Source organism: Salvelinus fontinalis, chromosome 3 (assembly GCF_029448725.1).
Source record: "Salvelinus fontinalis isolate EN_2023a chromosome 3, ASM2944872v1, whole genome shotgun sequence".
NCBI lineage: Eukaryota > Metazoa > Chordata > Actinopteri > Salmoniformes > Salmonidae > Salvelinus > Salvelinus fontinalis.
This window is the reverse complement of record NC_074667.1, coordinates 14,760,738-14,786,302: the sequence shown is the minus strand read 5'-3', so window position 1 is coordinate 14,786,302 and position 25,565 is coordinate 14,760,738. Positions and strand designations below refer to the sequence as shown.

General features: G+C 44.0%; 1 protein-coding gene across 1 annotated transcript in view; it reads right to left on the bottom strand.

Moving 5' to 3' along the window:
- Positions 1 to 13,175: 13,175 nt before the first annotated feature.
- The window catches only part of cfap58 (cilia and flagella associated protein 58), a 29,706-nt gene continuing 17,316 nt past the window's right edge, over positions 13,176 to 25,565 (bottom strand). Inside the window, exons 14-18 of the mRNA XM_055907346.1 lie at positions 18,774 to 18,885; positions 18,491 to 18,595; positions 17,332 to 17,451; positions 16,894 to 17,027; positions 13,176 to 13,469 (exon numbers count right to left, since the gene is read on the bottom strand). Of these exons, the coding sequence (XP_055763321.1) occupies positions 13,349 to 13,469; positions 16,894 to 17,027; positions 17,332 to 17,451; positions 18,491 to 18,595; positions 18,774 to 18,885 (592 nt within the window). The 3' untranslated portion in view covers positions 13,176 to 13,348. The remainder of the gene's footprint in view (positions 13,470 to 16,893; positions 17,028 to 17,331; positions 17,452 to 18,490; positions 18,596 to 18,773; positions 18,886 to 25,565) is intronic.

Below are 25,565 nucleotides of genomic sequence, written 5' to 3'. Positions count from 1 at the left end.
TCGGTGGAGTTTAATGGCAGTTGACATCAAATGTTAATGGGGCATTACCGCCACCAACTGGACGGGCTGTTGAACGACAAAATACCAAATATATTGCCGAAAAAGGGGGGAAACGATATCATGCAAAATACAAAAATAGACAGACGCATCAACAAGCAAAACCCACCCCCCTCATTCAGTCACAGTCCAATCCAATTTCTCTGACTTTTTTTCTGTGCTTTACAGTTGATGACTATTGCAATAAATGACACAAAGCACACCTTTTTAACATTTAATGTATCATGATCCCTTAGTTGCTGTGAAACCTTCACTGGTGGTGGTGTCTCTACTACCATTGTTTCTTCACCACGACTCGCTCCTTCCCTCTTCTCATCGCGTCCAGATAGGAAACCCTCTGGACAGCAGTTACTCTTACCACCTCTGTCTCCTTTGGGCGTATGTTTGTCACCACAATTGCAGCATTGCAACTCAGCTGGCATACGATACTCTTCCCATCTGCGTACACTTTCACATTACCATATATTTTGCAGTTATGACACTGAAGGGGCATGTGCACAAAAGCTCTTACAGGGTATCTCATGAATCCTAACTTTACATGAGAACGGAGAGACTCTTCATCAAAGTACAATAGTTTGATGAAGCACATGTCTTTACTCCATCCACCATATGGGTCAGTTGATGTGCACCAAGCACTTCATCAAGGTCTTCAGTTATACAATCTGCATTTACTTCATTTACTTTACTACACCCCAGAGATAACCCTCTTGATATGTGCCCTGCTTAGAAAATCCATACACAAAACATTCCACTACGATATATTTTTGAGATGCACAGCACAGTTCTTCTGCTCCGCAGACATACAATCAAAAAATGTGTCTAGACTAGGCTTGGATTTCACCACACCTTTACTTCTCTTGTTTCCTTTCTTTTTCACAACTGTAACCCACTTATTCTCATCTTCACCTGAAGCACTGTCGGTTTCAAATAAAACATCCGTTTCCGCCATCTCCTCTGCACAGAGGGGCATGGTTGCAGCTCATCTAAGGTCTAAGGTAAAGGTGTGCAGTCTGTGTCCAATCACTGAAATACTTGTCATGGCCGTCTGAATAGGTGGCCTTGCGGCCATACTTTACTTTTTGGGTGCATTCCATATGGTTAGATTCTAGAGAAAATATTGTAATGCCTGAATGAAACGCTCTCTGCATCTATTTCAAATTTGTTTTTTGAAGAATAGGTTTAGAAATACCTGAAATAACTTCCTGACCTACACTTGTCTGAGAAAGGTACTTAGGTGTGCTAATGTCCAAGTGAAGCGCAACATCAAATAGACTTTTTCTGTGTGCTTGCCTTAACTAAAATGTTGGTGTAAAAATGTGATTTTTAAAGTTTTAATTACACCTTGAGAATACTGACAAATGAGATAACATTGACTTGATAGTTATAAACAGTTGGAGCTATATAGTTAAATAATTGAACAGCAGGACATTTCCAAGATTGTCCCTTCAGTACTGTACTATTCACTTTGATTTCCTGCATAAATAATTGAGGGACAAATTGACAAAAGAGGTTTCAAATGAAATCCTGCTCCAAGTATCTTAGTAATTATGTTGTTTCCTCCTTTCTTTTATTATACTGAACAAAAGTATAAATGCAACAAGAAACAATTTAAAATATTTTACTGAGTTACAGTTCACATATGGAAATCAGTCAATTTAAATTAATTCATTAGGCCCTAATCTATGGATTTCACATGACTGGGAATACAGACATGCATCTATTGGTCACAGATGGCTTTAAAAAAGTTAGGGACGTGGATCAGAAAACCAGTCAGTATCTGGTGTGACCACCATTTGCCTCATGCAGCAAGACACATCTCCTTCGCATAGATTTGTTTAGGCTGTTGATTGTGGCCTGTGGAATTTTGTCCCACTCCTCTTCAATGGCTGTGTGAAGTTGTTGGATATTGGCTGGAACACGGCGTTGTACACGTCGATCCAGAGCATCCCAACATGCTCAATGGGTGACATGTCTGGCGAGAATGCCGGACATTTTACGCTTCCAGGAATTGTGTACAGATCCTTGCGACATGGAGCCGTGCATTATCATGTTGAAACATGAGGTGATGGTGGCGTATGAATGGCACAACAATGGGCCTTGGGATCCTGCCACGATATCTCTTTACATTAAAATTGTCATCGATGAAATGCAATTGTGTTCGCTGTCAGTAGCTTATGCCTGCCCATACCATAACCTCACCACCACCATGGGGCACTCTGTTCACAATGTTGACACTAGCAAACCGCTCACCCACACGTGGTCTTCGGTTGGACGTAGGGCTGGTTGGACGTAGTGTCAAATGGAAGCAAAGAGAGCAAACGGAACGAAACGGGGAGGGACGTCATCTAAAGGTAGTGTAAAGCAGTAGTTGACAAACGATGTAAGGCAATAATAGTGCACCGGGGATCCGCAAAATTAACTCAACCCTTATCAGACTCTGGTTACCGGTCCGGATACACATGCTCTGCTTAGAATATTCGGCTGTCCAAAGGTGGAACAACTAGATAGCCTACTCATGCAGTACTTGGCCATGTACTGTTATAATCTCCACCCAGCACAGCCAGAAGAGGACTGGCCACCCCTCAGAGCCTGGATCCTGTCTAGGTTTCTTCCTAGGTCCTGGCTTTTCTAGGGAGTTTTTCCTATCCATTGTGTTTCTACAGTCATGGCCAAAAGTTTTGAGAATGACACAAAAATGAATTTTCACAAAGTCTGCTGCCTCAGTTTGTATGATGGCAATTTGCATATACTCCAGACTGTTATGAAGATTGATCAGATGAATTGCAATTAATTGCAAGGTTCCTCTTTGCCATGCAAATTAATTGAATCCCCCCAAAAACATTTACACTGCATTTCAGCCCTGCCAGAAAAGGACCAGCTGACATCATGTCAGTGATTCTCTCGTTAACACAGGTGTGAGTGTTGACGAGGACAAGGCTGGAGATCACTCTGTCATGCTGATTGAGTTCAAATAACATTTACACTGCAAGCTTCAAAAGGAGGATGGTGCTTAGAATCATTCAATCAACACGTGCCGTCATCATTGCTTTGCACAAAAAGGGCTTCACAGGCAAGGATATTGCTGCCAGTAAGATTGCACCTAAATCAACCATTTATCGGATCATCAAGAACTTCAAGGAGAGCGGTTCAATTGTTTTGAAGAAGGCTTCAGAGAGCCCAAGAAAGTCCAGCAAGCACAAGGACCGTCTCCTAAAGATGATTCAGCTGCGGGATCGGGGCACCAAAGGTACAGAGCTTGCTCAGGAATGGCAGCAGGCATGTGTGAGTGCATCTGCACGCACAGTGAGGCGAAGACTTTTGGAGGATGGCCTGGTGTCAAAAAGGGCAGCAAAGAAGCCACTTCTCTCCAGGAAAAACATCAGAGACAGACTGATATTCTACAAAAGGTACAGAGATTGGACTGCTGAGGACTGGGGTAAAGTCATTTTCTCTGATGAATCCCCTTTCTGATTGTTTGGGGCATCCGGAAAAAAGCTTGTCCGGAAAAGACAAGGTGAGCGCTACCATCAGTCCCGTGTCATGCCAACAGTAAAGCATCCTGAGGCCATTCATGTGTGGGGTTGCTTCTCAGCCAAGGGAGTGGTCTCACTCACAGCCATGAATAAAGAATGGTACCAACACATCCTCCGAGAGCAACTTCTCCCAACCATCCAGGAACAGTTTGGTGAGGAACAACTAATTGTTGTGATAACTAAGTGGCTTGGGGAACGTGAAGTGATAACTAAAGTGATAACTAAGTGGCTTGGGGAACAAAACATGGATATTTTGGGTCCATGGCCAGGAAACTCCCCAGACCTTAATCCCATTGAGAACTTGTGGTCAATCATCAAGAGGCTGGTGGAAAAACAAAAACCCACAAATTCTGACAAACTCCAAGCATTGATTATGCAAGAATGGGCTGCCATCAGTCAGGATGTGGCCCAGAAGTTAATTGACAGCATGCCAGGGCGGATTGCAGAGGTCTTGAAAAAGAAGGGTCAACACTGCAAATATTGACTCTTTGCCTCAACTTCATGTAATTGTCAATAAAAGCCTTTGACACGTATGAAATGCTTGTAATTATACTTCAGTATTCCATAGTAACATCTATCTAAAGACACTGAAGCAGTCTGTCTGGCTTTAGATCGGGGCACAGCACCACAACTGCAGCTATGGCAGTGGCAAATGACATCATTAATGGACTTGATAAAAAGCAACATTGTGCTGCTCTGTTTGTGGATTTATCAAAGGCCTTTGATTCAGTTGACCATGAATTGTTACTAGCTAGACACAGAAACATTGGTCTCAGTGAAGTGGCAGTAAATTGGTTTAGGAACTATCTTTCTGACAGAACACAATGTGTATATACTGACAATCATAAGTCTAGCTATCTTTAGATTAATAGAGGTGTGCCCCAAGGTTAAATTTTAGCTCCTGTGTTGTTCTCAATTTTTATTAATGATTTTGGAAATGGGATGCAACCAGCAAAATTAGATCTATATGCAGATGATACAGTTTTATATTCATGTGCTCCTTCTCTGGTTCAGGCTGTTGAAGAGCTCCAGACTGCTTTTCAGTCACTGCAGGCCTCCCTTTATTGTCAACGTCGTGTGTATAGGTGGCAGGGAAGTCAGGCGCAGGAGAGTAAACGAAGTGTATATGGAGACTTTTAATAAACGTCCATGACATGCTCCAAACACGAGAAATATACATATATCAACTAAAATGGGTACAAGGACCCGTCGCACACCTATACACTAATAAAACAACACTTGACATAAAACAATCTCTGACAAACACATGAAGGGAAACAGAGGGTTAAATACACAACAGGTAATGAATGGGATTGACAACAGGTGTGTGGGAAGACAAGACAAAACCAATGGAAAATGAAAAATGGATCGATGATGGCTAGAAGACCGGTGAAGTCGACCGCCGAACACCGCCCGGACAAGGAGAGGCAACGACTTCGGAAGAAGTCGTGACATTTATTGTCTCAAACTGGTCTTGAATATACAAAAAAATAAATTCATGACCTTTACCAGAGCTAGAACTCTGCCAGAGAATGTGAGCATTGTCACATCTGGTGGCTTATCCATTGAAAAAGTGTCATCCTACAAATACCTAGGTATTTGATTGGATGACAAGTTGTCCTTTAAAGTTCATGTGGATAATCTTGTCACAAAGCTTAAATTGAAATTGGGTTTTTATTTCCGTAATAAGGCTTGCTTCCCACTTATGGCTAGAAAGAAGCTTGTTCGGGCCACTTTTCTCTGTAATTTATTATGGTGACTTGTTGTATATTATGCATATGCAGCCTCCTCCGTCTTAAAGAGACTGAACTCTGTTTATCATGCATCCTTGCGCTTTATTACAAATGCCAAGTCACCCACCATTGCACATTGTAACAAATGGTGGGTTGGACCTCACTTTATATGCTTAGAAAGATATATTTGTATGTGTTCATCAACAAAGCCCTTTTGGGTAAATGCCTTCTTTACCTGTAGTCTGGTCTCCTTCAACACCAGCAGTTACCATACCCGTCTGCTAGGTGGTTGCTTCTTATTAAAGTCCCCAGGACACTCACAGTATTAGGCAAGACTGCCTTCTCTTCTTGTGCACCAGATGCATGGAATAATCTACAATCCATGCTACATCTAGACATGTTAGTGCCACTGAATGAATTTAAAATATTGATGGGAGACTGTTACAGAGGAGTGTAAATGCTTTTTTTGTCTGGATCATGTTGTTGTATTGTATTGTTGTATGTTTTAATTCTGTAATGTACTGATAGTTGCTGCCTTCTTGGCCAGGTCTCCCTTGAAAAAGAGACTCTAGGTCTCAATGGGCTTTTCCTGGTTAAATAAAGGTAAAAATAAACGTTTAAAAAGGAAAGGAAGAGTGTGTTGAATACTGATGTTAACCTTTCTGGCTATAACCTTGTTCGGCAAGACAGATCTTCCAAAGGTGGAGGAGTGGCAATATTTACCAAAAAATCACCTACAGTGCTCGGCTATCTTCACCAAGTCTGTCCCCAAACAATTTGATTTGCTGGTTTTAAGCATTACACTTTCAAATAGCTCTTTGTTGACTGTTGCTGGGTGCTATTGTCCTCCATCAGCACCGGCCTGTATCCTACCTGCCCAAAGCTCTCTCCTGGCCCCTTGCACTAAGTGAATTTGTCCTGCTAGGTGGGCTAATCTGGGACATGCTTAAACCACCTGACCAAGTCCTAAAGTAATGGGACTCCCTAAATCTTTCTCAGATTATTACCAATCCCACAAGGTATGACTCCAAACACCCAGAAAAGTGGGAGATCAATCTGATCCTAACTGTTATAGGCCTATTTATATTTTGCCCTGTTTTATCAAAAGTGTTAGAAAAACTTGTCAATAATCAACTGACTGGCTTTCTTGATGTCTGTAGTATTCTCTCTGGTATGCAATCTGGTTTCCGCTCAGGTCACTGCAACCTTAATGGTCCTCAATAATGTCACCATTGCTGTAACGGTTGTCCTCCTCCTCTTCGTCCGAAGAGGAGGAGTAGGGATTGGACCAAAGCGCAGCGTTGTGATATGACATAATGAATTTATTAAAGTAATGACGAAACACAAAAATACTTCAACAAACTACAAAAACAAATAAATGATGTAGACAGACCTGAACGAGAGAACTTACATAAACACGAAGAACGCATGAACAGGTACAGACTACACAAACGAACGAACAAACGAAACAGTCCCGTGTGTTGCACAGACACAAACACGGAAGACAACCACCCACAAACAAACAGTGTGAACAGCCTACCTTTATATGGTTCTCAATCAGAGGAAACGTCAAACACCTGTCCCTGATTGAGAACCATATAAGGCTAATTACCAATGACCTAAACATAGAAACACAAAACATAGAATGCCCACCCCAACTCACGCCCTGACCAACTAAACACATACAAAAATAACAGAAAACAGGTCAGGAACGTGACAGAACCCCCCCCTCAAGGTGCGAACTCCGGACGCACCACCAAAAGTCTAGGGGAGGGTCTGGGTGGGCATCTGTCCACGGTGGCGGCTCAGGCTCTGGGCGTGGTTCCCATCCCACCATAATCAATCCCCGCTTCTTTAGCCTCCTCCCAATGACCACGCTCCAAATTAACCCCACTGGATTAAGGGGCAGCACCGGACTAAGGGGCAATACCGGAATGAGGGGCAGCACCGGAATGAGGGGCAACACCGGAATGAGGGGCAACACCAGAATGAGGGGCAACACCAGAATGAGGGACAACACCAGAATGAGGGGCAACACCAGAATGAGGGGCAACACCGGATTGAGGGGCAACTCCGAAGTGAAGGGCAGCTCCGAAGTGAAGGGCAGCTCCGGACTGGCTGGCGGCTCTGGCTGGTCATGGCTAGCTAACGGCTCTGGCTGGTCATGGCTGGCTGACGGCTCTGGCTGGTCATGGCTCGCTGACGGCTCTGGCTGGTCATGGCTCGCTGACGGCTCTGGCTGGTCACGGCTCGCTGACGGCTCTGGCTGGTCACGGCTCGCTGACGGCTCTGGCTGATCCTGTCTGGCGGAAGGCTCTGGCTGATCCTGTCTGGCGGAAGGCTCTGGCTGATCCTGTCTGGCGGAAGGCTCTGGCTGATCCTGTCTGGCGGAAGGCTCTGGCTGATCCTGTCTGGCGGAAGGCTCTGGCTGATCCTGTCTGGCGGAAGGCTCTAGCGGCTCCTGTCTGGCGGACGGCTCTGAAGGCTCATGGCAGACGGGCGGCTTTGCAGGCTCAGTACAGACGGGCGGCTTTGAAGGCTCAGTACAGACGGGCAGTTCATGCGGCGCTTGGCAGACGGGCAGTTCAGGCGCCGCTGGGCAGACGGCAGACTCTGGCCGGCTGAGATGCACTGTAGGCCTGGTTCGTGGTGCCGGAACTGGAGGTACCAGGCTAAGGACACGCACCTTCAGGCTAGTGCGGGGAGCAGCAACAGGGCACACTGGACTCTCAAGGCGTACTATAGGCCTGGTGCGTGGTACCGGCACTGGTGGTACCGGGCTGAGGGCACGCACATTAGGGTGAGTACGGGGAGAAGGAATAGTGCGTACAGGGCTCTGGAGACGCACAGGAGGCTTGATGCGTGGTGCCGGAACTGGAGGCACTGGGCTGGAGACACGCACCACAGGGAGAGTGCGTGGAGGAGGAACAGGGCTCTGGAGACGCACTGGAAGCCTGGTGCGTGGTGTAGGCACTGGTGGTACTGGCCTGGAGCGGGGAGGTGGCGCCGGAAATACCGGACCATGCAGGCGTACTGGCTCCCTTGAGCACTGAGCCTGCCCAACCTTACCTGGTTGTATGCTCCCCGTCGCCCGACCAGTGCGGGGAGGTGGAATAACCCGCACCGGGCTATGTAGGTGAACCGGGGACACCATGCGTAAGGCTGGTGCCATGTAAGCCGGCCCGAGGAGACGTACTGGTGGCCAGATATGTAGGGCCGGCTTCATGACATCCGGCTCAATACTCAATCTAGCCCTGCCAGTGCGGGGAGGTGGAATAACCCGCACCGGGCTATGCACACGTACAGGAGACACCATGCGCTCTACTGCGTAACACGGTGTCTGCCCGTACTCTCGCTCTCCACGGTAAGTACAGGGAGTAGGCGCAGGTCTCCTACCTGACTTCGCCACTCTCCCTTTTAGCCCCTTCCCCCAAGAAATTTTGGGGTTTACTCACAGGCTTCCTACCGCGTCGTCGTGCTGCCTCCATTCGCCGGTATCCCTCCTCGCACTGCGCCAGAGAATCCCAGGCGGGCTCCGGCATTCGCCCTGGGTCGATCGCCCACCTGTCGATCTCCTCCCACGTAGTGTAGCCCAGATCCTTCTCCTGCTTCCGAGCTAGCTCCTCGAAACGCCGCCTCTCTGCTTTCGCTGCCTTCAGCTCAGCTTTGGGGCGGCGATATTCTCCTGGTTGAGCCCAGGGTCCCTTTCCGTCCAATATTTCCTGCCAAGTCCACGAGTCCTGGTTCTTTGGGCGCTGCTGCTGGTTCCTCTCACGCTGCTTGATCCATGGTAGGTGGGTGGTTCTGTAACGGTTGTCCTCCTCCTCTTCGTCCAAAGAGGAGGAGTAGGGATTGGACCAAAGCGCAGCGTTGTGATATGACATAATGAATTTATTAAAGTAATGACGAAACACAAAAATACTTCAACAAACTACAAAAACAAATAAACGATGTAGACAGACCTGAATGAGAGAACTTACATAAACACGAAGAATGCATGAACAGGTACAGACTACACAAACGAACAAACAAAATGAAACAGTTCCGTGTGTTGCACAGACACAAACACGGAAGACAACCACCCACAAACAAACAGTGTGAACAGCCTACCTTTATATGGTTCTCAATCAGAGGAAACGTCAAACACCTGTCCCTGATTGAGAACCATATAAGGCTAATTACCAATGACCTAAACATAGAAACACAAAACATAGAATGCCCACCCCAACTCACGCCCTGACCAACTAAACACATACAAAAATAACAGAAAACAGGTCAGGAACGTGACAATTGCCCTTGATTCTAAGCAATGTTTTGCTGCTATTTTTATTGACTTGGATACAATAGACCATTCCATTCTTGTGTGCCGGCTAAGGAGTATTGGTGTCTCTGAGGGGCTTTGGCCTGGTTTGCTAACTACCTCACTCAAGGAGTGTAGTGTATAAAGTCAGAAAATCTGCTGTCTCAGCCACTGCCTGTCACCAAGGGAGTACCCCAAGGCTCAATCCTAGGCCCCACGCTCTTCTCAATTTACATCAACAACATAGCTCAGGCAGTAGGAAGCTCTCTCATCCATTTGAGAGTGCTGTGGTAGCCATGTTGGTTAAGTCTGCCTTAAATTCTAAATACATCACAGACAGTGTCACTAACAAAGCACCCCCACACATCACACCTCCTCCTCCATGCTTCATGGTGGGAACAACACATGCAGAGATCATCCGTTCACCTACTCTGCATCTGACAAAGACACGGCGGTTGGAACCAAAAATCTCAAATTTGGACAGATTTTCACCGGTCTAATGTCCATTGCTCATGTTTCTTGGCCCAAGCAAGTCTCTTCTTCTTATTAGTGTCCTTTAGTAGTGGTTTCTTTGCAGCAATTTGACCATGAAGGCCTGATTCAGGCATTATCCTCTGAACAGTTGATGTTGAGATGTGTGTTACTTTAACTCTGTGAAACATTTATTTGGGCTGCAATCTGAGGCTGGTACTGTAACTCTAAAATGAATTTATCCTCTTAAGCAGATGTCTCTGGGTCTTCCTTTCCTGTGGTGGTCCTCATGAGAGCTAGTTTCATCATAGCGCTTGATGGTTTTTGCAACTGCACTTGAAGAAATGTTCAAAGCTCTGGAAATTCTTTCAGATTGACTGACCTTCATGTCTTAATGATAGACTGTCATTTCTCTTTGCTTATTTGAGCTGTTCTTGCCATAATATGGACTTGGTCTTTTACCAAATAGGGCTATCTTCTGTATATAACCCCTACCTTGTCACAACAGAACTGATTGGCTTAAACGCATTAAGAAGGAAAGAAATTCCACAAATGAACTTTTAACAAGGCACACCCTTAATTGAAATGCATTCCAGGTGACTACCTCATGAAGCTGGTTGAGAGGATGCCAAGAGTGTGCAAAGCTGTCATCAAGGCAAAGGGTGGCTACTTTGAAGAATCTCAAATATAACATTTATTTTGATTTGTTTAACACTTTTTGGGTTACTACATGATTCCATGTGTTATTTCATAGTTTTGATGTCTTCACTATTATTCAACAATGTAGAAAATCGTAAAAATAAAGAAAAACCCTTAAATAAGTAGGTGTGTCCAAACTTTTAACGATTAGAAAATTATTTTGGTTCCAACCCCTGATGAAGAAGCGTGCTCCAGATGGAAAGGATGAATGGATGAAGGATGAAGCAGTATGCAGTGCAGCTTGCACGTGCCTATCAAGTCGAATGGGTGTTATTAACTCAATCACCGTCGCTTGGATCTCAGAATCAACCAAATCAGCCTCCACACGGATTTTGACAAAAATAAAAACTTGGAACACTGTGCTGCTGATAAACACTTGCTGTCGTAAAACAAAATAAACTTAAAACTTGTACAAATAACATTGCTCAAAAGACTGTATAATTCACTTTTCGATCAGGGGTTATCTGGGTTGTGGGGTTTTGACTAGATAGTATACAGTTTGTCCGAATTGACCAGAATTGACTCCACATCGCTCTCCATGAGGAGTCTGGATTTGCCTCCCTCCCCTACGATTTCTAGAATGTGAATACATTCTGACCGTTCTAATTGGTCCCAATTGGGCCAGAGCCAGTTTGTTAGAGACAATCCAAACGCTTATGAATTTGTGTTTGTCAGTTTGAAGTCACACAAAATACTTCTAGGATGGCAGATTCTGAACGAATGTACTGTACGGTATGTAGCGATCGATAGAGCAGCGGAATTAAATTCAGGGCGAGTCGTCAGGCAAGATTAAGAGAATTTACGCAGCAGGTTAGGATAATTAATGTAAAAGGTTAGGAGATTTAGGTTACGATTAGGGAAAAGGGTTCGGGTTAGCTAAAATACAAACATTTCCACAGGCATGACAGTGTTGAGGTAATCTCTACTAGCTTGTAATGGTATCTGGCACTGTTTGTCACGAACCGCTAGAACAGGGGTTCCCAAACTTTTTTGGCACACAACCCCACATTGTTATAGGAATTTTATCATGACCCCACCATGTGAAAAAAAGAATGTAATCAAAAGCCAATATTTCCTTTTTTGTTTGAGGCTATGGCAGTCTATTACAAATCAATCTGACATTATTTTTGACAATATTTCAGTCGGAAGTATGGTTAGAAGTAACTGAAATGCTTCAGAAAGTTATTGGGAAGTTCAGGAAAACATCAAGGAAAATCCTCAGACAATAATTGTGTATGATCTTCTGTGTAGAAAAGAACATCATCATTGGTTGGAATTATGATATTCTTATAAATTCTATTCTTCAAAAATCAACAGGTACATATCATTAATTTATAAATCCAAAAATGTAGCAACTGCTGATTGACCCTTGAATCAATCAAATTGGTTTTATATAGCCCTTTTTACATCAGCAATTGTCACTAAGTGCTTTACAGATACCCAGCCTAAAACACCAAGGAGCAAGCAATGCAGAAGCAGATACTAAGTGACCACCCTAGAAAGAAGGAACCAAAGAGGAAGCAGGCTCTAAGTGGTGGCTAGTCCTCTTCTGGTTGTACCGGGTAGAGATAAAGAGTACATGTTTCCATTAAGGCCAGATTGTTAATCAGTTCATGGTGTACATGCTTGGCAGACTGATAACCACAACAGGATGGAGCACACAAAAATACATTCAAACTTTAATAGATGACCAGCAGGATCAGAACCATAATGGCTACAGAGGGTGCAAACACATCCAAATTGCTTTTCATAATTCAGGAAAACTATGAATTTGAGATAAATAAGTTTAGCTACTCACCTTTCTGTACACTTCACATACAGTATCAGCCTAAGAGCCCATGCTTGTAATGAGGGGCATTATTAAAAACTAATTTGTCAGCGATTAGATCACCTTTAACCAATATTTAAAAGTGCAGTATTTGGCTATGTGGGTTGTTGTACTAAACCTAATCTCTCGTGGACAGACTACGTAACATAAATGGTATCGTAATGTCTGTCAAAAGACTGATGCGACGACTAAAGTGCAGTATTTCCTGTGCTTTGGTTTTACATCACTGGTTATTTGGACATATTAAGATTGTGTGATGGTGGTGCTTAAAGTGGGGGTGTAATTTCAAACAGAAAGTTTTCAGATGTGGTTGAGGGTTTTGGCTGAGAGTTTCCGTTTAGCAGGGTGGAGACTTCACTAGTCTCGTTAGTATAATTTTCTCATTCACCTTTCTCCAGAACCTAAATGGAGCATCTGACGCAATTACACAAGATTTTAGTTCTGGGTTTCTGAGGTTATCCTAAACACACACATTTCTTTCTGAGAGAACGCTGATTGGACTGGCCATTTTCTAACTTCAAACATACATTTTGGAGAAAGGCCAGACTGATACGTGAAGTAAACTCTATTTATTGAATAAAATCATAGCCCAACTCTGGTAATATTTATTTTTCCTTTATAAGAGCTCTTAAAAACAGTATCGAAAACGATGAGTGTCCCATGAGAGGTGATAAGAGGCAGTGTGTCAAGACGTTGTAAGGCTGGAGGGAGCTTCTTGTCTCTCCCTCTAGGTGGTGATTTTGCCAGGCTGTTTAAGACTGAAGCCTCCACCGGTGAAGCATGGACCGTCGCTGCGCTGGGGCAGGATCACCGACTGTCCCACCTGGGCCAGGCTCCTCTCTTTCTCCCTGCGGACACACAAGAGAGTTCCAGGAAATTTGTCACACAGACACTTGCAGACGCATTCCAAAGTTGCTCCGTCCACACACACATGGTAAGGTCGCCCCAAGCTCTGGCTAATTGATTCTCTGGTCGTCTTCCCAGCTTTTTTGATTTGAGCAGTTGAGTCTCCTCAGAGGAGGAAGGGGAGGACCATCCTCCTCAGTGAATTTCAGAAAAATAGAAATTGTAAAAAATTTAAAAAGTTATATTTTTTCAGATGAAACTATAGTAAATACAGTTGAAGTTGGAAGTTTACATACACTTAGGTTGGAGTCATTAAAACTTGGTTTTTCAACCCCACAACCCAGAATCGCCCATAAGTTTAAAAAAATGTAGATATGATTTTTAGGCCGTATCACCCAGCCCTATGTACAAGGGTTGCGAAAATGCAGTGAGTGTGTGTGAATGCGTGATCCTAATTGATGATGGCCTTCAATGTGAGGTGGGTGATCAGTGATAGCTTCAGACATACTGTACCATAAATTATACAGTTGAAGTCAGAAGTTTACATACACCTTAGCCAAATACATTTAAACTCAGTTTTTCCAAAATTCCTGACATTTAATCCTAGTACAAATTCCCTGTTTTAGGTCAGTTAGGATCACCACTTTATTTTAAGAATGTGAAATGTCAGAATAATGGCAGAGAGAATAATTTATTTCAGCTTTAATTTCTTTCATCACATTCCCAGTGGGTCAGAAGTTTACATACACTCAATTAGTATTTGGTAGCATTGCCTTTAAATTGTTTAACTTGGGTCAAACGTTTCAGGTAGCCTTCCACAAGCTTCCCACAATAAGTTGGGTGGATTTTGGCCCATTCCTCCTGACAGAGCTGGTGTAACTGAGTCAGGTTTGTAGGCCTTCTTGCTCGCACACACTTTTTCAGTTCTGGATGCAAATTTTTCTATGGGATTGAGGTCAGGGCTTTGTGATGGCCTCTCCAATACCTTGACTTTGTTGTCCTTAAGCCATTTTGCCACAACTTTGGAAGTCTGCTTGGGATCATTGTCCATTTGGAAGACCCATTTGTGACCAAGCTTTAACTTCCTGACTGATGTCTTGAGATGTTGCTTCAATATATCCACATAATTTTCCTACCTCATGATGCCATCTATTTTGTGAAGTTCACTAGTCCCTCCTGCAGCAAAGCACCCCCACAACATGATACTGCCACCCCCGTGCTTCACGGTTGGGATGGTGTTCATCGGCTTGCAAGCCTCCCCCTTTTTCCTCCAAACATAACGACGGTCATCATGGCCAAACAGTTCTATTTTATTTCATCAGACCAGAGGACATTTCTCTAAAAAGTACGATCTTTGTCCCCATGTGTAGTTGCAAACCGTAGTCTGGCTTTTTTATTGGACTCGTTTTACTGTGGATATAGATACTTTTGTACCTGTTTCCTCTAGCATCTTCACAAGATCCTTTGGGATTGATTTGCATTTTTCGCACCAAAGTACGCTAATCTCTAGGAAACAGAATGCATCTCCTTCCTGAGCGGTATGACGGCTGCGTGGTCCCATGGTGTTTATACTTGCGTACTATTGTTTGTACAGATGAACGCGGTACCTTCAGGCGTTTGGAAATTGCTCCCAAGGATGAACCAGACTTGTGGAGGTCTACAATTTTTTTGGGCTGATTTCTTCTGATTTTCCCATGATGTCAAGCAAAGAGGCACTGAGTTTGAAGGTAGGCCTTGAAATACATTCACAGGTACACCTCCAATTGACTCAAATGATGTCAATTAGCCTATCAGAAGCTTCTAAAGCCATGACATAATTTTCTGGAATTTTCCAAGCTGTTTTAAAGGCACAGTCAACTTAGTGTATGTAAACTTCTGACCCACTGGAAATGTGACACAGTGAATTATAAGTGAAATAATCTGTCTGTAAACAATTGTTGGAAAAATTACTTGTGTCATGCACAAAGTAGATGTCCTAACCGACTTTCCAAAACTATAGTTTGTTAACAAGAAATTTGTGGAGTGGTTGAAAAACAAGTTTTAATGACTCCAACCTAAGTGTATGTAAATTTCCAACTTCAACTGTATAATTGTGTTTTATGCTTATTGCACATTTATAAAACACAGACTAGCCAGCTAGTATAACAGTATTTGGCTAAAATGCTGCAAGCGGTACCCTAATGCCCTGCGACAAACTGAGCACTCATTTTCGCAAATAAATGTTTATTGATACTCTCATTTTAGTAGTGTCTGCTCTGTGCGCAATTTGAGTAGTTGAAACATAAAAAGGATATTGTTCAAAAAGTTTATTTTACTATAATAGAGAAGTTATGTCTAAATGTGTTTTGGTGTCCAGATGACCGATTCTGTTGGACCAAACCTCAAATGCAAATAGCGAGTTGAAACCACTTGTAACGGTTTTCCTCTTCCTCTTCATCAGAAGAGGAGGAGCAGGGATTGAACCAAAATGCAGCGGAGTTTGAAGACATGATTTATTAAAGAAAAAACACGAAAACACGAACTTGACTAAACTAACAAAACAACAAACGGTGTAGACAGATCTGGACGACGGACTCACATAACACGAAGAACGCACGAACAGGGAAAATAGCCTACACATAAAAATGACGATGAACAAAACAAACCGAACAGTCCCGTATGGTGCGACAAACACAGACACAGGAGACAACCACCCACACCGAACACTGTGAAACAACCTACCTAAATATGACTCTTAATTAGAGGAACGCCAAACACCTGCCTCTAATTAAGAGCCATACCAGGCAACCCATAAACCAACATAGAAACAGAAAACATAGAATGCCCACCCAAACTCACGTCCTGACCAACTAACACATACAACAAACTAACAGAAATAGGTCAGGAACGTGACACCACTTGTCAGAGAAGATGTGATCTCTGAACTTTGTTAGCGTGAGAGGCAGGGGGAGAGGGGCTTGGTGTGTAAACCATAGAGGAAGAGGCGAAGCGAGAGGCAAACTCTCGCTAAAATCTGTCCAAAATAAGGCCAATGCGTTTCTATGAGCTTATTTTGGACCTAAGCTAGTCACCTGCCTTCCCGCCTTTGGGACAACGACTCCCATTGTTAGGGCAGAGATGTGCAACTCGTCATTATATACAGATCTCTGGTGTAAATGGAAAGGTGCACACAGCACAGAGGAGCGAAGGAGATGAGACCAAAAATACAACATGAGAACAAGCGGACATCATAAAAACGAAAAATAACAAAACCTTGATTCTTGCGATACAGGCATTTGGAATATCGCGCAAAAACATACATTCAAATTAATTTGATATATCGCCCAGCCCTACTTGAACAGTTCAATCAGTTTAGATCAGAAACCCCAGAATGAGCTCAGGGGTGATTCTCGTGGTTGGTAAGTACTATACCAGGGTAATCTTTACCTGCACTGCTGTTCTTTGCGTTTCTGAGTGAGGTACTTCTTCTTGATGTTCTGCAGCTCATGGGCCAGTCTCTCAATCTCATACTTGTACTCCTGTGTCTGGGACTCATACATGTTCAGCTCTGATGACAAAGCCTGGATGTGGGGGATTAAAAGAACATCTAATATAAATCAACTTCAAGCAGCAGCATAGGACTAAACTGAAAATGACATAGCCAGGTAAAAAGCTACTCTGGGCCTGTGAGCTTGGCTCGCAAGCCTGTGCATGGTCCTGCTGTATCTGAAGTGGCCATTTCTCTGCCAGTGGTCAGAGCTGCTTGGAAGTGGAGAATGAGAGAGAGAGAGAGAGAGAGAGGCAGGCAGGCAGGCAGGCAGACAGACAGGCAGACAGACATACAGACGAGGGATGTAGAAAAAGAAGATGAAAGGCACAGAGGACCTTGAGCTGTTTTGTCTTCTGCCTCAGTGTCTGCTGGTAGATTTGAAGCTGCTCGGCTGCCTCCGGTCCAGGCTGCCGGGACAGAATGTGCTTCAACTCCACGTACAGCTTCTCCTTCTCCTGAGCATTTAAGTGGAAGAGAGGGGACATTAGGCAGCCAAACATTCAGTCAGGGATGGGCTCTTTAAAAACGTGCACACATCCCACTGGGCACTTCCTTGCCAGCTCTCGACCGACCCATTATCTACATATTTGGATACTGTATCTACAACGAGTATATAAAAATTAAGAACACCTGCTCTTTCCATGACATAGGTGACATAGGACCAGGTGAATCCAGCTGAAAACTATGATCCCTTATTGATGTCACTTAAATCCACTTCCAAATCCACTTCAATCAGTGTAGATGAAGGAGAGGAGACAGGTTAACATTTTACTGCAGTGGGCTAAATCAGTGTCTCTTGGCAGTCTTAAAGAAATCTACTTTGAAACAAAAAATAAGACACCTGTGTACCATGTCACATATAGAGTTGAAATGTACTTCATTTTTTGTTTGCTTTCCAATATTCCACTTTATATATCATAGAGAACTGAAATGTATCAAAACTGTTTGACATAGAAACACCAGATTTTCAGCGTAAAAAAATAAATCATGTTATTTATTTAGAAATTATGAAAAATAAAGCCACTAGGTCATTTGACTACAGGAAAGGGTTTTACAGAAGGATTTTAAAGCCTCGAAACAATTGAGATATGGATTGTGCATGTGTGCCATTCAGAAGGTGAATGGGCAAGACAAAAGGTTTAAGTTCCTTTGAACGGGGGTATGGTAGTAGGTGCCAGGCGCACTGGTTTTTGTCAAGAACTGTAACACTGTTGGGTTTCACACTCAACAGTCCATGTCCCGACAAATTGAGGCTGTTCTGAGGGCAAAAAGGGGGGGGGGGGGGTTTGCAACTTGCAACTCATTATTAGGAAGGTGTTCCTAATGTTTGCTATACTCAGTGTATGCAGTCCATGCTAATTTCTGAAAGTTATGAAGTAGTGAAACAATTCTCCCAGGCTTCCATGGATTTCTGCAGTGACCCAACCTACTCCTTGTGGGAGAACCTGGTGTTTGGGTAGCCAACAGGATGAGACAGATTTATCTGGAGTTTACCTGTAATAAAAGCTCTTTCTCCACCACCTCCTCACTCTTGGTTATCAGACGCCTCTGTAAAGAGTGAATCTTCTGGATCAACTCATAGGTGCTTGGGTCGCTGGCCTGAGGAAAGTCAAATAAGAGGCATTAATGTATAACCCTAAATAGGTTCTCTGGCTATGTCCCACAGAAGCTAGGCCGAAGCATTCCGAAGTTAATGTACTGAAACAGGTCTAAAATGTTTTTGAGCCCAAGCACTCACAAAATATACACACACAATCACACACAGTAACACACACACCTCCAGCCTTCTCCAACGATGTACATTCATAGGATTCTCCAGCTCCTCCTCCAAGGCTCTGCACCTTGTCCTCTCTTTGAGAAGCTCCCTCTGCATGTGGAAAACCTCACGTCTGTCACAAAACCCACAAAAGGGCATCAAATGTCATGGCATTTCCTCGTCACATATTTCATGACAACAAATTCAAGTGGGGCATAGATTGAAAACAGACTTAAATTTCACTATTTTCATTAATCATTAAGGATGTAAAAACATTGGCAAGCCTGTATCAATTCAATGTTTTGTTCATGGTAGATGTCCAGCAAATGCCACTATGGTAACCTTTTGTGGGCTGCAGATACTGTATCAACAGGTTCACAATAAAGCAAATTAATGCCGATGAATAAGACAGCAATGTAAACTGAGCAATGCAGAAATAGTCCTGCTGCACAGATCTGTGCACTTTTGTACCACAAAAACAATTTAAATAATGAAATCATGTGAAAAGAAAAGTTAAAGAATTTTGCATAATTTACAGACATTGATGCGGAGTTTAGTGTGCTGCGCTCTTCGAACGGTGTTGGGTTCTAATTTGAAATATACTTATTCCTGTCACTATATAATAACTTATTGATGTAACGGTCCTGACCTGTTTTATGTTGTTTTTGTATGTGTTTATGGTCAGGGCGTGTGTTTTGGGTGGGCAGTCTATGTTTTCTGTTTCTATGTTGGTTTTGGGTTGCCTGGTATGGCTCTTAATTAGAGGCAGGTGGTTTGCGTTTTCCTCTAATTAAGAGTCATATTTAGGTAGGGTGTTCTCACTGTTTGTTTGTGGGTGATTGTCTTCCGTATCTGTGTTATGTCTTGCACCATACGGGACTGTTCGGTTGTTCGTTTCGTTTCGATGTAGTCTGTTCCTGTCCGTGAGTTTTACGTTTTAGTTAAGTAAGTTCATGTTCAGGTTTTTTCGTCTACGTCGTTTTCTTGTTTTGTAATTTTGAAAGTGTTTTGTTTTTCGTGTTGCCATCATCGTGTTTAAATAAAAGATGGCTTATTTCCCGAATGCTGCATTTTGGTCTGATGATCCTTCTCTCCTCTCCTCGTCCGAGGATGAGGAGAACGACAGCCTTTACAATTGATTACATAACATGTATGATAACTGTTTATCTTTTTTAGGATAGGGGGCAGCATTTGGAATTTTGGATGAAAAGCTTACCCAAAGTACACTGCTTGCTACTCAGGCCCAGAAGCTAGGATATGCATGTAATTGGTCGATTTGGATAGAAAACACTCTAAAGTTTCTAAAACTGTTAAAATAATGTCTGTGAGTATAACAGAACTTATTTTGCAGGCGAAATCCCGAGGACAAACCATCCAGGTGACAGTGTTTTCAATGGGTTTCTATGTGGATCTAGATTTCTAAGGCAGTTGCTTGCAGTTCCTATCGCTTCCACTGGATGTCAACAGTCTTTAGAAATTGGTTGATGTTTTTCTTTTGAGTAATGAAGAAGTATGGCTGTTCAGAACGAGGGTCGAGTCTAGTGTACTGTTGTGGTTGGGGCGCACGACCTGAAAGCTCGCTCCACTTTGTTTTCGTCCGGTATTGAATTTGATCGATTATTTACGTAAAAAAATATCTAAAGTTGTATTAGGAAAGTTGTTTGAAATGTTTGGATCAAGATTACAGGTAATTTATTAGATATTTTGTAGTCATGTTGCACGAGTTGGAACCAGTGTTTTTTTTTATCAAACATGCCAAATAAATTGACATTTTTTATTTATTTATTTATTTTATTTCACCTTTATTTAACCAGGTAGGCAAATTGAGAACACGTTCTCATTTACAATTGCGACCTGGCCAAGATAAAGCAAAGCAGTTCGACACATACAACAACACATAGTTACACATGGAGTAAAACAAACATACATTCAATAATACAGTGAAAAATAAGTCTATATACAATGTACAATATACATACATATATACATATATATATATACAATGCAAGTGAGGTGAGATAAGGGAGGTGAAGGCAAACAAAATATATATATATAAATAAAAATATAAAAAGGCCATGGTGGCGAAGTAAATACAATATAGCAAGTAAAAAAAAACACTGGAATGGTTGGTTTGCAGTGGAAGAAGGTGCAAAGTAGAGATAGAAATAATGGGGTGCAAAGGAGCAAAATAAATAAATACAGTAGGTAAAGAGGTAGTTGTTTGGGCTAAATTATAGATGGGCTATGTACAGGTGCAGTAATCTATGAGCTGCTCTGACAGCTGGTGCTTAAAGCTAGTGAGGGAGATAAGTGTTTCCAGTTTCAGAGATTTTTGTAGTTCGTTCCAGTCATTGGCAGCAGAGAACTGGAAGGAGAGACGGCCAAAGGAAGAATTGGTTTTGGGGGTGACCAGAGAGATATACCTGCTGGAGCGCGTGCTACGGGTGGGCGTTGCTATGGTGACCAGCGAGCTGAGATAAGGGGGGGACTTTACCTAGCAGGGTCTTGTAGATGACCTGGAGCCAGTGGGTTTGGCGACGAGTGTGAAGCGAGGGCCAGCCAACGAGAGCGTACAGGTCGCAGTGGTGGGTAGTATATTTTATTTATTTTTTTATTTCACCTTTATTTAACCAGGTAGGCTAGTTGAGAACAAGTTCTCATTTGCAACTGCGACCTGGCCAAGATAAAGCATAGCAGTGTGAACAGACAACAACACAGAGTTACACATGGAGTAAACAATAAACAAGTCAATAACATGGTAGAAAAAAAAGAGAATCTATATACAATGTGTGCAAAAGGCATGAGGTAGGCAATAAATCGAGTAATTACAATTTAGCAGATTAACACTGGAGTGATAAATCATCAGATGATCATGTGCAAGAAGAGATACTGGTGTGCAAAAGAGCAGAAAAGTAAATAAATAAAAGCAGTATGGGGGTGAGGTAGGTAAATTGGGTGGGTAGTTTACAGATGGACTATTTACAGCTGCAGCGATCGGTTAGCTGCTCGGATAGCAGATTTTTAAAGTTGTTGAGGGAGATAAAAGTCTCCAACTTCAGAGATTTTTGCAATTCGTTCCAGTCGCAGGCAGCAGAGAACTGGAAGGAAAGGCGTCCAAATTAGGTTTTGGCTTTAGGGATGATCAGTGAGATACACCTGCTGGAGCGCGTACTACGGGTGGGTGTAGCCATCGTGACCAGTGAACTGAGATAAGGCGGCACTTTACCTAGCATAGCCTTGTAGATGACCTGGAGCTAGTGGGTCTGACGACGAACATGTAGCGAGGGCCAGCCGACTAGGGCATACAGGTCGCAGTGGTGGGTCGTATAAGGTGCTTTAGTAACAAAACGGATGGCACTGTGATAAACTGCATCCAGTTTGCTGAGTAGAGTATTGGAAGCTATTTTGTAGATGACATCGCCGAAGTCGAGGATCGGTAGGATAGTCAGTTTTACTAGGGTAAGTTTGGCGGCGTGAGTGAAGGAGGCTTTGTTCCGGAATAGAAAGCCGACTCTAGATTTGATTTTGGATTGGAGATGTTTGATATGAGTCTGGAAGGAGAGTTTGCAGTCTAGCCAGACACCTAGGTACTTATAGATGTCCACATATTCTAGGTCGGAACCGTCCAGGGTGGTGATGCTAGTCGGGCGTGCGGGTGCAGGCAGCGAACGGTTGAAAAGCATGCATTTGGTTTTACTAGCGTTTAAGAGCAGTTGGAGGCCACGGAAGGAGTGTTGTATGGCATTGAAGCTCGTTTGGAGGTTAGATAGCACAGTGTCCAAGGAAGGGCCGGAAGTATACAGAATGGTGTCGTCTGCATAGAGGTGGATCAGGGAATCGCCCGCAGCAAGAGCAACATCATTGATGTATACAGAGAAAAGAGTCGGCCCGAGAATTGAACCCTGTGGTACCCCCATAGAGACTGCCAGAGGACCGGACAACATGCCCTCCGATTTGACACACTGAACTCTGTCTGCAAAGTAGTTGGTGAACCAGGCAAGGCAGTCATTAGAAAAACCGAGCCTACTGAGTCTGCCGATAAGAATATGGTGATTGACAGAGTCGAAAGCCTTGGCCAGGTCGATGAAGACGGCTGCACAGTAATGTCTTTTATCGATGGCGGTTATGACATCGTTTATGACCTTGAGCGTGGCTGAGGTGCACCCGTGACCGGCTCGGAAACCGGATTGCACAGCGGAGAAGGTACGGTGGGATTCGAGATGGTCAGTGATCTGTTTGTTGACTTGGCTTTCGAAGACCTTAGATAGGCAGGGCAGGATGGATATAGGTCTGTAACAGTTTGGGTCCAGGGTATCTCCCCCTTTGAAGAGGGGTTGACCGCGGCAGCTTTCCAATCCTTGGGGATCTCAGATGATACGAAGGAGAGGTTGAACAGGCTGGTAATAGGGGGTGCGACAATGGCGGCGGACAGTTTCAGAAATAGGAGGTCCAGATTGTCAAGCCCAGCTGATTTGTATGGGTCCAGGTTTTCCAGCTCTTTCAGAACATCTGCTATCTGGATATGGGTAAAGGAGAAGCTGGGGAGGCTTGGGCGAGTAGCAGCGGGGGGGGCGGGGCTGTTTGCCAAGGTTGGAGTCGCCAGGAGGAAGGCATGGCCAGCCATTGAGAAATGTTTGTTGAAGTTTTCGATTATCACGGACTTATCAGTGGTGACCGTGTTACCTAGCCTCAGTGAAGTGGGCAGCTGGGAGGAGGTGCTCTTGTTTTCCATGGACTTTACAGTATCCCAGAACTTTTTGGAGTTAGAGCTACAGGATGCAAATTTCTGCTTGAAAAAGCTGGCCTTTGCTTTCCTGACTGACTGCGTGTATTGGTTCCTGACTTCCCTGAACAGTTGCATATCGCGGGGGCTCTTCGATGCTATTGCAGTTCGCCACAGGATGTTTTTGTGCTGGTCGAGGGCAGTCAGGTCTGGAGTGAACCAAGGGCTATATCTGTTCTTGGTTCTGCATTTTTTGAACGGAGCATGCTTGTCTAATATGGTGAGGAAGTAACTTTTAAAGAATGACCAGGCATCCTCAACTGACGGGATGAGGTCAATATCCTTCCAGGGTACCCGGGCCAGGTCGATTAGAAAGGCCTGCTCGCAGAAGTGTTTTAGGGAGCGTTTGACAGTGATGAGGGGTGGTCGTTTGGCCGCGGACCCGTGGCGGATACAGGCAATGAGGCAGTGATCGCTGAGATCTTGATTGAAGACAGCAGAGGTGTATTTGGAGGGCAAGTTGGTCAGGATAATGTCTATTAGGGTGCCCATGTTTACGGATTTAGGGTTGTACCTGGTGGGTTCCTTGATGATTTGAGTGAGATTGAGGGCATCAAGCTTAGATTGTAGGACTGCCGGGGTGTTAAGCATATCCCAGTTTAGGTCACCTAACAGAACAAACTCTGAAGCTAGATGGGGAGCGATCAGTTCACAGATGGTGTCCAGGGCACAGCTGGGAGCTGAGGGGGGTCGGTAGCAGGCGGCAACAGTGAGAGACTTATTTCTGGAGAGATTAATTTTTAAAATTAGAAGTTCGAACTGTTTGGGCATAGACCTGGAAAGTATGACAGAACTTTGCAGGCTATCTCTGCAGTAGATTGCAACTCCTCCCCCTTTGGCAGTTCTATCTTGACGGAAAGTGTTATAGTTGGGTATGGAAATCTCAGAATTTTTGGTGGCCTTCCTATAAGCCAGGATTCGGAAATGGCAAGGACATCAGGGTTGGCAGAGTGTGCTAAAGCGGTGAGTAAGGCAAACTTAGGGAGGAGGCTTCTGATGTTGACATGCATAAGGCCAAGGCTTTTTCGATCACAGAAGTCAATAAATGAGGGTGACTGGGGACATGCAGGGCCTGGGTTTACCTCCACATCACCCGAGGAACAGAGGAGTAGTAGGATGAGGGTGCGGCTAAAGGCTATCAAAACTGGTCGCCTAGAGCGTTGGGGACAAGGAATAAAAGGAGCAGATTTATGGGTGTGGTAGAATGGATTCTGGGCATAATGTGCAGACCAGGGTATGGTGGGGCACGGGTACAGCGGAGGCAAGCCCAGGCACTGGGTGATGATAAGAGAGGTTGTATCTCTGGACATGCTGGTCTCAATGGGTGAGGTCACCGCATGTGTGGGGGGTGGGACAAAGGAGGTATCAGAGGTACGGAGAGTGGAACTACGGGGTCCATTGCAAACCAAAACAATGATAACTAGCCTGAACAACAGTATGCAAGGCATATTGATATTTGAGAGAGACATACAATAAGGCATAAAGTGATTGCAGGTCTTGATTGGGAGAGCTAGCTAAAACAACAGGTGAGATAACAGCAGCTAGTCAGCTAACACAGCAACAGCAGGTAAAAATGGCGACGACCAGGCAGAGAGGGTCGGATTAACTACACACAGATCCTGAGTTAAAGCACAGAGCCGACAGATAAAACACAAATAAACTGAATGGAGTACCGTGAATTAATGGACAGTCAAGCAGGCATCAGCTATGTAGCCGAGTGATCATAGTGTCCAGGGGGCAGCCGTAGATGGAGCAGTGAGGCCTCCACTAAGCTAGCCCGCGGCGTTTAAAGTTAGTAGCCCGGGGGGGTGGTCTGCTCAGACGGAGGGGGTCTGCTCAGACGGAGGCCGGTTGAGGGCACAGCGGATGGGGTGTTCGTCTGCAGACCAGACGTGGTCGTGTCGACAGAGAATCCAAGCCGGATGGCGGTGGCGAAAGAGAGGTTGTGAATTGTAGAATTGTGTATGCTAACTGGTGCTAGCTTCGTGATTCAGACAGCTAGTCATGGGTAGCAAGCTAGCAGAAGATGG